This window comes from Capricornis sumatraensis, chromosome 1 (genome assembly GCF_032405125.1).
Source record: "Capricornis sumatraensis isolate serow.1 chromosome 1, serow.2, whole genome shotgun sequence".
Taxonomy (NCBI): domain Eukaryota; kingdom Metazoa; phylum Chordata; class Mammalia; order Artiodactyla; family Bovidae; genus Capricornis; species Capricornis sumatraensis.
In genome coordinates this window covers 62,795,780-62,808,138 of record NC_091069.1, presented here as the reverse complement: position 1 = coordinate 62,808,138, position 12,359 = coordinate 62,795,780, and the positions used below count along the sequence as shown (strand labels likewise).

The window sequence follows — 12,359 nt, the reverse complement described above, 5'->3', positions numbered from 1 at the left end:
CCTGGGTCGGGAAGATCCCCTGGAGGAGGGTAGGGCAGCCCACTCCAGTGTTCTTGCCCAGAGAAACCCATGGACAGAGGAGCCTCATGGGCTGCAGTCCATGGAGTTGCAAAGAGTTGGACACGACTGAGCAACTAAGCACGCACATCCTTCTAGCCATGTATCTACCAATCCATAATATTCAAGTGCTATTATATTTGAAGAGACTTGAGCTATATAGTCTGTGTTGATTTTTAGTTCAGTTTCATTTTTCTTTTTTGTAGTAGCAGTTAATTCTTAGAAATGAACTATAACTGATTTATAATGTTCTGAAAACATTTGGATTTCAGATGCAAATAAATTTGTCTTCTCTATTTCTAGTTCCAAAAGATGAGTCGTGGATATTCAGAAAACAACAATTTCCTAAACAATAACAACCAGATGGTATTGGACATGATCCTTTACCCATTAATTGGAATCCACCAGACCATCAATTGGGAAACTGTGGCAAGGCTTGTGCCTGGATTAACACCCAAAGAGGTAAATAACAGTCTTTCAGATAGCTACTGAAAAGAAATCAGAAAAAGTGATCAATTTAAAGGTGTAACTACTAAGAAAGAAGAAGTATTTGGGTTTCACATATTCATATGCATGTAAAAACTAAATATGCATAAAATATGACTTGACTATATGTATAATCTATGTAGATATATGATTGATTAACCCACCTGCTATGATTAAATTCATTTTAATTATTTTACATATTTCCAACTTATTTTACATATTTACAACTGAATGGGTAGATAAAACTTTTGTAAATCCAATTTTATTATTAAATTGCTAATGCTATGCTTCTCAGAATTGAGTAATATACAGACCTTTTTAAAGGAAAAAACTTGAAAACTTCCAATGATGACCCAAATTACTATCACAGTAGAAATTAAATGTGCACTAACAATACGAGGTATAAACACACCTATACAATCATAAACCAAATTTTACATTTTATAGACACAAGTGAAAACTCAAACCAACATAATTCAAACTAATAAGCTTAATGTGATCAGTAATAGTGTTTTGCTGAAATTAAATTGTGATTATAATGCAAATATTGTATAGTCTTTTGTGGCACAAAATTTTTTGTGTTCAGCCTGTATTGCCAAAAGCCTTTCAAAGCCTGTATTCCTTCTCCACTTTTCTCTCTCTAACTTGTGGTGAAGCCTTGTTTTGCACCAAGACATTACTTGCCTTCCCTTGGCATTAACACATCTCTTCTCTACTAAATCTGTTTTCTACCTTTGTCTTAAAATATTCTGTCATCCTAATGATTCAAATGATTTTTATTACTGTAATCCTCAGAATCAAAACTTGCAACCTAAAAACTCTTATAGGGTACTGTTTCTGGTAATTCATCTCTGAACTCTAGTTTGAGAACACAGACCTCAGAATTTTTGCTGTTAAAAGGAACCCTAAAGTGAGTTAATCATCTTGGGTTTCTAGAAGTAGAAAGAACATTAGCGATTTTATCCAGTAGATTTTAAGCATTTTCACTACTGCCTTTCCCATGATATACTGTCAATACTTACAGAAGCAGTGAATGAACCAAGTTCTACCCTGTTCTTTGACAGCTGAGAAAACACACCCACAGAGATTACTTGCCCTTGATTGTCTTTGTGAAATGATGAAGGAACTTACTTAGTGTATATTGTCATTCCTTAATCTATACTTTTTCATCTTTTGGATTTTTACATGTTAGGTTTTAAAACGAGGCCAATCTGTGAATTTGACTATTTTTCCAACTTTTTATTGTGAATATTTTCAAACATACAGAAAGGTTAAAAGAAGAGCATAGTATCCCTATATCCTTTATTTGGTGTCAGTAATTCTAGATGTTTGCTTGATTTCTTCATGTAAGTTTTTTTTTTGACATTTAAAAGTAAGTTTCAGGGACTTCCCTGGTGGTCCAGTGGCTGAGACTCTGAGCTCTCAATGCAGGGGGCCTGGGTTCAGTCCCTGGTCAGGAACTAGATCTCACATGCTGCAAGTAAGACCTGATGCAGCCAAATAAATAAATATTCTAAAAAAATAAATAAAAGTAAGTTTTAGACATCACTCCATAGACTGCAGCATACCTCTTAAAATAAGAATATTATTATGTAACTACCTAGCTACAGTACCATGGTCAAACCTAGGAAAATGAACAGTAACTCCATCGTATTGTCTAATAGCCACTGCGTATTCAGATTCACCCAATTGAAAAAAATTTCTGTTTTTTTTATTTGGCCACACTGCATGGCTTGTAGGATCTTAGTTGCAGGAGCAGGGATCAAATTTGTACCCCCTGCAGTGAAAGCACAGAGTTTTAACCACTGGACCTCCAGGGAAGTCCTTTACTTATATATCTTTTAAATGTGTTTTCAAAGGACTAAACCTTGAGTAGGCATTTGTTTGCAGTAATAGTACTATAATACTATTAGTAAACAATCTTCATTAAAAAGGTGCTCAATGTCTAGTGGGCACTTGGTAAATATTTGTGTAGTAAATGAATGATGCCATATTCAATGCATTATTCACTTACCATATATGTGTGTACATAGTATATATTTTTCTCCTTTTGTACCTCCCATATTACTTGGTCTGCTCTATAACTTGCCATCCACATTGCTACTGATGGAGATTTAAACATGAATACTATTAGAAGTGCTATCTGACAAAGACCCACATTAAGGAAGGCATTTTGTGTTGTGACCTGAGAAATGACATTTTCATGGACAACTTAGCCTTACTATGCTTAATGCACTCTTGATATTTTCCAGTCTATTGTATTTTCACTGCTAATCTGGTCTTTCTAAATTCATTCTATGACTAAAAATGAGTTAAGGTAGAACATTGTGCTAGAACAAACTGCCCAAATACATGGCCATATATTTAAAAGTGTTTTTAAGTGTTACTACAGTATTTTGTGCAAGGTGAACCTCACTGTTGGTAAGAACAAAGATTCATTATTTTAATGAAGAAAATCTAGGATCACAAATCAGATACCTTTTGATTTGTTTTCTGTTGAAGGTTAGAATTTTGTCTTGTTCCTATTGGAAACTCAGTGTGAAAATAACAGCCAAGTTTTTAATTAAAGTTTTTAAATTGTCAACTGATAATAGACATAGATCACGGGGAAATATGGTTAGTGAAGGCATTCTTCATTTTCCTACAAGTGTATAAATATATTAGGGCTTTGAGTTAAAGCATGTTTTAAAAAATCTACCCTGAATTTTAAAAAAGAAAAAAGTAAGTCAGAGGCTTTCACGTATTGAAATACGCACTGGTTTTCTAGATGTTACCCAAGAGATAAATTTTTCACTTATAAAAGATGATTAAAATCCCCCAGACCTGCATTTCTTTCCTTTATGCCTTTACAGTGTGCAAAGAGGTTTGATGAGCTGAAGAGCAGTGGAAGTTCACCTGTGGACAACCAGTATAGTCCCCTCATGGCTGCCGGAGAGAGTCCTGTCGAAACTTTAGCCACATACATCAGGTCCTCGCTTCTTGACACACAAGGAGAATTTCAGGAGACTCCAGTTGGTCAGGATGCAGTTTCTAAAACAGGTAAGGTTTTAAAAGCAAAATGTAGTACCTGTCCTTATGATAATTCTGAAAAATATTATGCATTCCAGTCAACTTTATTTAAAGGGTAATAGAAACCTTAATAGGAAAAATCTGTTAGTATTTGTATCTTCCTGAGCTTTAGAAATTTGTCTTTGCTGTATTTTTAAAAAATTTAGATGTTAACATATAGGGCAAACACTATTACCAAAAAAAAGATTTTCACTATATTAAAATCTACTACTCCATTGTGTTAGCCTATTTGTGTCATAAAATTTAGAGGAATTTGACCAGTACCTTTTACTTAATTTTTTTTTAACTGAGAGAATCTTGCTTGTCTCTCCCGATACCTTTTTTACAGCTCCCCTCTATGAAAGTCAACCGTAGCTCCAGATAACACAAAAGCAGGGTATAGGAGATGTTCTCCACATTACATTGAAAATAATAGCTGGTTTTAGAAATCTTCAATGTAGTGAATTGTTTTAATCTCAGCAGTAGCAGAATATTGATACAAAAATTTGCTTCAGGAAGAGAAACTATATTGTAGGCTTTTGAACATTTGACCCCTGTCCCTACATACCAGGTTAGTATTTTTTTTTTAATCTTTAGTGTAATGTTAGCAATTTGTGACTGGTTTTCATACTGTTTCTTTCATATACCTTTAGAAATATTAAGGCACCTAACAAAATACCATCTTTAGCTACTCTTGGAAACCATGCGTTTATAGTATAACCATTCAATAAGTAAAAACCCATTTTCAGCTAGAAATGCTAACCTCCCCCCTTTGTTTTTGTATGTGTTTGTTTCTGTATTTAAGGAAGACATAGTATAGCTTCCACAAGGAATTGTTCTTCAGAAAGTGAAAATTGTACTACTCATAATGGTGGAGAAAAGACTGAAGAATCTGAAGGGTAGGAGGCTGGTTCTTTGCTAGATAAGCTTTTAATATGAATATCAACTTCAAATTATAAAATATATGAATGATGATTTTATATATCAGTTACCATAATTTAGGAATTTCATATTACACAGTTGCTGAAACAATTGATATCAGGGTAGTTGATGTGTTGAACTATCAACAACTGCTTAATAGGTGAATATATGGCTTATTCATACTACTTATAAGTTAGAGAACAGTTTTCCACTTTAAAAATTCATTTTCATCTTATAAATATTAGAAATAACATCCATTAACATAAAGTTTTGGAAAGTAAAATTTAAAACCCAAAGAAAAATCTCTGCCATTAGTTCTACAACTTTATTAAAGAAATTGGATGTGTATTTTAGAACTATTTGGATATAATTACTCATTATAGAAACATTTAAAAATTAAAATATATATTTCAATGTCATGCAAGTTTTAATAATTTTGTATTGTTTTGTGTATTTTACATACAATAAACTACACATATTTTAAGTATTCACTTTTGATGAATGTTAGCCATATAACTAATGAAGATAACATTTTCATTATCTCTAAAGGTTCCTTTGAGTATTTTCAGTTTTGATAGTTTTTTAATAACACATATCATAAAATTTACCCTTTTGAAAAGTTCTGGGGATGGATTCTAGAGATGGATGGTGGTGATAATTGCATAATAATATGAGTGCATTTACTTTATGTATATTTTACTACAATAAATAAAAAATCACCCTTTGTAGCTTAGTAAATTTTACTTTACTCACATAGATTTTAAAAAATTTTATTTTTACCATGACAGATATTCAAACAATATATTCTTAATGTTCAACAAATACTTTTTCTTGGTTGCATGGCATGTGGGACCTTAGTTCCCCAATCAGAGATCAAACCCGTGTCCCCTGCATTGCAAGGCAGATTCTTAACGGCTGGGCCACCAGGGAAGTCCCCTCACATAGATTGATAGGTTTGTTTGTGTAGCATAAAAATTTATCCGGTTGATTTTTCACTATTATTATTTAGTATTTCACGTTTTGGCCCCAAAATTCACCGAACTTTCATGTTTCATTATACCAGCCGTTGCCTGTTTATATTTTGACCGTAATGTCTTTGGAAGCTCAATTTGCAAAGTTGGTTAAATTCCTTTATATTGACAAAGCACTGATTATTAATCCTTTTTCTGTTGCCAGTGTTACTTCAGATGTAATTTCTTTGTGTTAAAAATTTTTGAAGTTCACTTAAATATACATTAAATTCATATTGTAGATTAGTGTAACTCTTCCTATTTAATCTTTTCCTTTTGTAATGTAATGACATGAAGGCAGCTGTGGATCACACTAGTCTGTCTTTTTGAGGTAATATAATTTTCAAGGGCATATAAATTCAAAGAGTATATAATTTTTGAAGTAGTCTTTCTGATATATAAACCTATTAAAATTGTTTTTTAAATAAGTAAATAAGCACATTGTAGTGTTGTTTTTAAACCACATTTACTGATTTATATTTATTGAATGCCTAGAAACAAGCTTTCTAGCTGTTAAAAATAACAAAATAGCTATGCTAATTATTCACTATTCAATGAATAATTTTAACTTTTTCCCATTCACTAATAGTAAGAAAATGCTAGTGTTTCATCTTTATCTCCTTTCTGTATCCATTACCATGTAAAAGTGCCACTTTATGTTCCTCACAAGAACTAGAAATTGTAATTTAATTTTTTTTGTGAATTAGTATTTTTTAAAAACACTATAATTATGATTTGAAAATAATAGGTTTCAAACCTTTTATAAGTTCTATAGTAAAAAAATTTTGTTTTACTAAGTCAGTAGCTTAACTAAAATTAGTCATAAGTTTTCAGACACAGATCAGGGTAGAAAGGTGCTAATGTAAACTTCTGAATGTCAAGCCTTGTAAAACTGATATGTGGTTAAAACCTTGAAAAACATCTGGTTCTGATACTTCCAATAAATGTCAATATTATTGGCTCCTCTTCTAAAACTCTAATAATTTCATTTCTGTGTAACATTTTTCATGAAGGCCAAACATGGTGATCCATGTATGTGATGAAGCAAAAAACTTGAAAGAAGATTTTATTTGCCCACGAGATCTTTTGATATCAGAAATGAAGTACTTTGCTGAATATTTATCTGTGGATGCCCAGCGCTGGGAAGAGGTGGACATTTCAGTTCATTGTGACGTTCACATTTTCAACTGGTTGATAAAATATGTTAAAAGGAACACTAAGGAGAATAAAGATTGTGAGATGCCCACTTTAGGTAAAAGACAATCTATTACTTACTTTGTAGTGAAATTTTTATGTCAGTTGGTAGTTGCTTCAGGCAAAATAGGAAATGTGGAAAATTGTTCAAACCTTAGTATTTATGTTCAGATTAGTAATCACCGTTTAGGAAACTGATACCTCATTCTTTTTTAGCAAATTTTAGTGAATTTATGGCAAATGGACAGGTCTCTAGATTAGCCGTTTTCACTGTATGTTTCGGTGACTGACCGCTGGTGTCCTGAAGATCCTTTTAGGGGATCCACAAGGTCAAGGGAATCTGCTTAATAATGCCAGGATGTTAATTATCATTTTTCCCTCTGTGTTGACATTTGTCCTGAAAGTGCAGAAGTAATAGAGGCTAGAACTGTTGGAGCTTTAGCACACATCAAGGAAGGAGCATCACACTGTATGAGGGGGTCACTGTGTTCTTCAACCCATGTGCTCACAGTAAAAATTGGAAAAAAAGAAAAGGAAAAAATAGTTTCTCTTAGGAATATCCTTGATGAGGCAGTAAAAATGACTAATTTTATTAACTCTTGACTAGACATTCTTTTGACATTCTACGTGATGACGCAGGAAGTGCACTCTTGCTGCACACCAGAGTATGATGGTTGTCTGAGGAAACGCACTTGTACAGTTGCCTGAGTTGCAAGCTAAATTAGCTGCTTTCCTACAAAACCATTTTTACTTGGAAGAATGGCTGATAGACTCTCACTTGAGCATCTGGCAGATACTTTCCTCCTTTTTTATTTTTTAATTTTTCTTTTGGCTGCACTGCACAACTTGCAGGAACTCAGTTTGCCAACCAGGAGTTGAACCCAGGTCACGGCAGTGAAAGCTCAGCATCCTAAGCACTAGGACTAGGGAATGTCCCAGGCAGATAGTTTTTTGAAAATGAATTAAGTGAGCCAGTCAATGAAAGGGAAATAACTAACAATATTTGTTGCCAGTGATAAAATTCATGCTTTCAAGTAAGAATTAAGAGTTTTGGAAAACTTGTGTCTGCTTCCATGTGCTTGATAGTTGCTCTATATTTAAGGACTTTTCTTTAAATATTAACAAATAAGACTTTTTAATATAATGTATAATGAAATGTTTCAACATTTGGAAGATCTGCATAACTCAGTAAACCAGTGTCTTTCAAATGATCGATGCATGAGGTTAACAAAAAATCATGCATAGGTTAAAGATCCATTCTAAGTACAAGGTAAATGAGAGGATTTTGAGACAGCAGAATAGGAAATGCTCTTAGTATGATTTTGATTCCCATTGCAACTAACCTTTAAGAAAGACTACCCACAAATTCAGTGTGGAAACATGTGAGAATCAAACTGTCTGCCCTTAAGTCAGTCACTGAAGAGATTTATAGAAAATGTCAAACAGTGTTATTTTCATTTTGTTTTGAAAAATACAGTTATTTTCATAAAATTATGTTAATATGTAATGAGTTTATTAATTCATTGAAAAAGAATAATAAATATTTTAATTTTTTTCTGTTTTATTTTCCAGTATAGTAAATACGGATAGATATAACCCACTTAAACAAAAGCTCTCTAGGAATCTCAGCTTTTAAGATTTTTTTTTTAAAGAGGTCTTGAGAGCAAAAGTTTGAGAACCAATGTGCTAGATAATAAGAAGAGTGATTACTAAGTAATCTTTTTTGGGCATTGACTTGTATAGGAAATCACACTGGTGGGGTTTAATATAAGTATTTCTGTGCACTAGAATTACAATTTACAGTAATATCAAAATATTTCTAATTTCTTACTTGTAAATAAATCTATACTGATAGTATAAAAGTCTTCTGAGGAAGTTCATAATTTAATACATTTTTGTGACCAAATTAAGGGGAAAATGTGTCTAATGGTTCTTAAAATTACAAAATTGCTAAATCAGAATTTTCAACCAGTCAAAAGTTTAAAAAAAAAAAGTGGAGCAAACTTGGTCAGTCTGTAGTCTTGAACCTTAAATCAGTGGCTACAAATGTTAAGCTTCTATAAAAGCAATCTTTAACTAGGAAAACTAGCAAAATGCTTAATTACATTGCTAATAAGCCAGACCTTGGGTCTTAACTGGAATGGGTCATATTATAGTTGAAATTTTTCACCAACTCCTTCCTCTCTTTACCATTTCTTTCTGAGAACCTTCCATATAGAATTGTTATTTAAGAAAAGATTGGGATTACTTATTATAATTATTGTGTACATAGTTCTTTATTTAGGAGGACTGTCTTAGGACTATAACAGTAAATATCAAAATGTTTCTTTTTCCTTAAATATAACTCATGGAAAATGACTGAGGTTTACTGAAATGATAGCATCAGCCAGCATATCCTTTCCGTATTGTGCCTTTGAAGTCTGCCTGTAGGAAGTACTTTTTTATTTCTGCAATAGTAAATTTTCTATTATCTTTAAGAATCTTTTAAATTAAGCATTTGTTCATAACAAGCATTTGAACCACTTTTGAAATAACTTCACTGTGATTTTTGTGTGATGAGTTATATTCTCAATTTTAATTATCTGGTTTAGTTAAGGAGGAATTAGTATATATCATATCTTTAGCTGGAGTCTTTTTACTTGATGTAAATCTAATTCCAGGGCAAATTTGCTATATGTTTTCTCCATACCCTAAATTTTAACTTTGCATTTTCTTTCTTTCTTGCATATAAGCCATAGTAAGATTTTATTAAATTGTTCTTATTAAAGTAACCTCGTCTTTTAAGGTGAGAAGGAGCCTGTTCTAAGGAGATTGAGATGAAAATCAAAAGGAGAATTTAATTTTCTCTCTCTCTCTGTTTTAGAGCCAGGAAATGTCATTTCAATTCTTATTTCTTCAGAGTTTTTGAAAATGGATTCACTGGTAAGTATTAACAAAAGATCCAACTCTTCTATTCACCTATGCTTGATTTAACATATAACTTGATGTTTTCTTCAAGTGTCTAGGAAATTTGGAGATATCTTCCTAAAGTAGTTGTTGATTCAAGACTGTGATTCATTAGAATAAGCTGCTGGTATTTGGAGGTACTTTGTTCTATTGGGAAAGGCTTAAGGCTACTGTGTATCGTTTGCGCAGGATGCCTATAAAGCTAGCAACTTATTCCCAAGGGAGGAGTTAGCTGTTGCATCAGATGAAACTAAACAGAATTAATTTTGCCCCAAAAGGGATTTGGCCATAAAACCAAGTTAAAAGAAAATTAATTGGAATATATTCCTTTTACTATTTAAATAATTATTTAAGCTTGTACTGCTTATTTATATCTTTCATTTATAGTTAAGCAAACTAATAAACTAATGCCCAACTACTAAAAGGTGTAATTTTGTATGTGTAAACCACATGCATATGTCTGTTGTTAAAAATAGTTGATGAAACATAAAAGCACAATATATACATATCAGACTCTTAACACTGAATGTATTTTTCTTTTTCCTTTTATTTAATAAATTTCTTTATTATTCAAATGTTTTTTTTTAATGTTTTTTGTTGTTTTAAATGAATATTTGCTTTTAACCTCTGGCAAAACTACACAGAGTATTCCTTTACTGTGTTAACAGATGTGAAGTTCATTTATATGTTTGAGGTTTTATTGTATTTTTGTACTCGTTAGTCCCTCCCTTCTGTTGTTGGTATTAATTGCTTCAGGGGAGGGTTATAGGGAACAAAGAGAGACTAAAAGAGTCTCTGAGTTTTGATTTTTGTAATCTAAGACCTAAAGCATGATTTTTATGTCATAGCAAAATATTTAGAAGAATACCTAATTAACCAGTGCTATTTTTCCCCAAAACACAATCTACCTTGTAAAGTAAATAAATATACCTGACATTGAAGAAAGGCAGAAAGCAAGCACAACAGAACTGAGAAAACCCTAAAGTGACTGAAATTGTTTCTGTTAGAGAAATGGAGACATAAAATTGTCACTAAGTTTAGTAATAGAAAGTCACATATCTGTACCCTTGAGTTTGTGGACTTAAGATTTATATCTGCCACAATTATGAAAGATGTTCATTATATTGTTGTTCAAAATATTCTAAGAAGTTTGAATTTTTTTCTAGCTATGTTTGTATAAATTTGACCTATTAGACCACTTTGGAACAGTATAGTTTAATGCAGACAAGCAGAGCTAAGTTATTGCCTAGCAATACATGGATCAAGCCTTTAATGAATCTTTATCTTCGAAAAGTATTGATATGACATTATCGTTTCTGTTTCTATCTTCAACACTTATTTTCTGTGTTTTTTGTTTAGGTTGAACAGTGTATACAGTATTGCCACAAAAATATGAATGCCATTGTAGCTACTCCGTGCAACATGAACTGTATTAATGCAAATCTTCTGACACGTATAGCTGATCTGTTTACACACAATGAAGTTGATGATTTAAAGGACAAGAAAGATAAGTTTAGGAGGTAATTTTTTAAATTTAATTTTAAAAGTAATGTTCCTATTAGAAAAAAATGTGTTATTTTTATTTCATTTTAGTAAAAATTCTATATTTAGAATATATTTGGAAATCTATTTCCATTTTATTTTAAATGAATTAAAATATGGGGCTTCTCAGGTGGCTCAGTGGTAAAGAATGCACCTGCCAGTGCAGGAGATGCAGGAGATGCAGGAGATGTGGGTTCAGTCCCTGAGCTGGGAAGATCCCCTGGAGAAGGAACTGACAACCCACTCCAGTCTTCTTGCCTGAAGAATTCCATAGACAGAGAAACCTAGTGGGACAGTCCACAGAGGCATAAAGAGTCCGACATGACTGAGCAACTGAGCGTACCTGCCTGAAGTAAAATATATTCTGAGCTGATGGCTCGAGGTGAAAAATAGTAACTAAATTAGTTACTTTGTATAAGGGGTATATAAGCAGATTATGATGGTGAATTATGTTAAAAATTATCAAGATAGGGCTTTAGCATAAAGGGGAAGAGTTGTATGAGATGAGGTCAACAGCATTAGGTGCTGTTTAGGTCATACAAGGAGTGTATACTTTATTCTAAGTGGAATGGAAGCAGAGGAGTGGCATGATCTGGTTTGTTTTTAAGAAATCGATCTATTCTGTCTGGAGAAAAGACTATAAGATTATAAGAAGCAAGACCTATTTGAAGTTTAGTGCAATGGTCTAGTGAGAGATGGAAAGCTTAGGACTAGAGGCAGGGGCTCTGGAAGGAAGTAGGTGGATTCAGAGTATGTTATTACAAAAATTTGACAAATTTTCAAATGTGATGATATGGGAAAAGAGAATATTTTAGGATAATTACTAGGTTTTAAGGTTGAGAATGGCATTCTATCATGCATACTATCATGTAAGAATTGAATCGCCAGTCTATGTCTGACGCAGGATACAGCATGCTTGGGGCTGGTGCATGGGGATCACCCACAGAGATGTTATGGGGAGGGAGGTGGGAGGGGGTTTCATGTTTGGGAACACATGTAAGAATTAAAGATTTTAAAATTTAATAAAAAAATAAATAAATAAATAAAAATAAACCAGCTTGAAAAAAAAAAAAAAAATAAATAAATAAATAAAAAATAAGGTTGAGTAACTAAGTGAACGATAGTGTCATTAATAGAGCAGTGACTGGGGTGAGG

At 32.5% G+C, this 12,359-nt stretch overlaps 1 protein-coding gene across 1 annotated transcript in view; it reads left to right on the top strand.

Annotated features, from left to right (window-relative positions):
• Positions 1-369: 369 nt before the first annotated feature.
• The window catches only part of SANBR (SANT and BTB domain regulator of CSR), a 44,624-nt gene continuing 32,634 nt past the window's right edge, over positions 370-12,359 (top strand). The window contains exons 1-6 of the mRNA XM_068966822.1: positions 370-519; positions 3,396-3,582; positions 4,397-4,490; positions 6,536-6,774; positions 9,580-9,638; positions 11,022-11,182. Coding sequence (XP_068822923.1) covers positions 370-519; positions 3,396-3,582; positions 4,397-4,490; positions 6,536-6,774; positions 9,580-9,638; positions 11,022-11,182 — 890 coding nt within the window. The remainder of the gene's footprint in view (positions 520-3,395; positions 3,583-4,396; positions 4,491-6,535; positions 6,775-9,579; positions 9,639-11,021; positions 11,183-12,359) is intronic.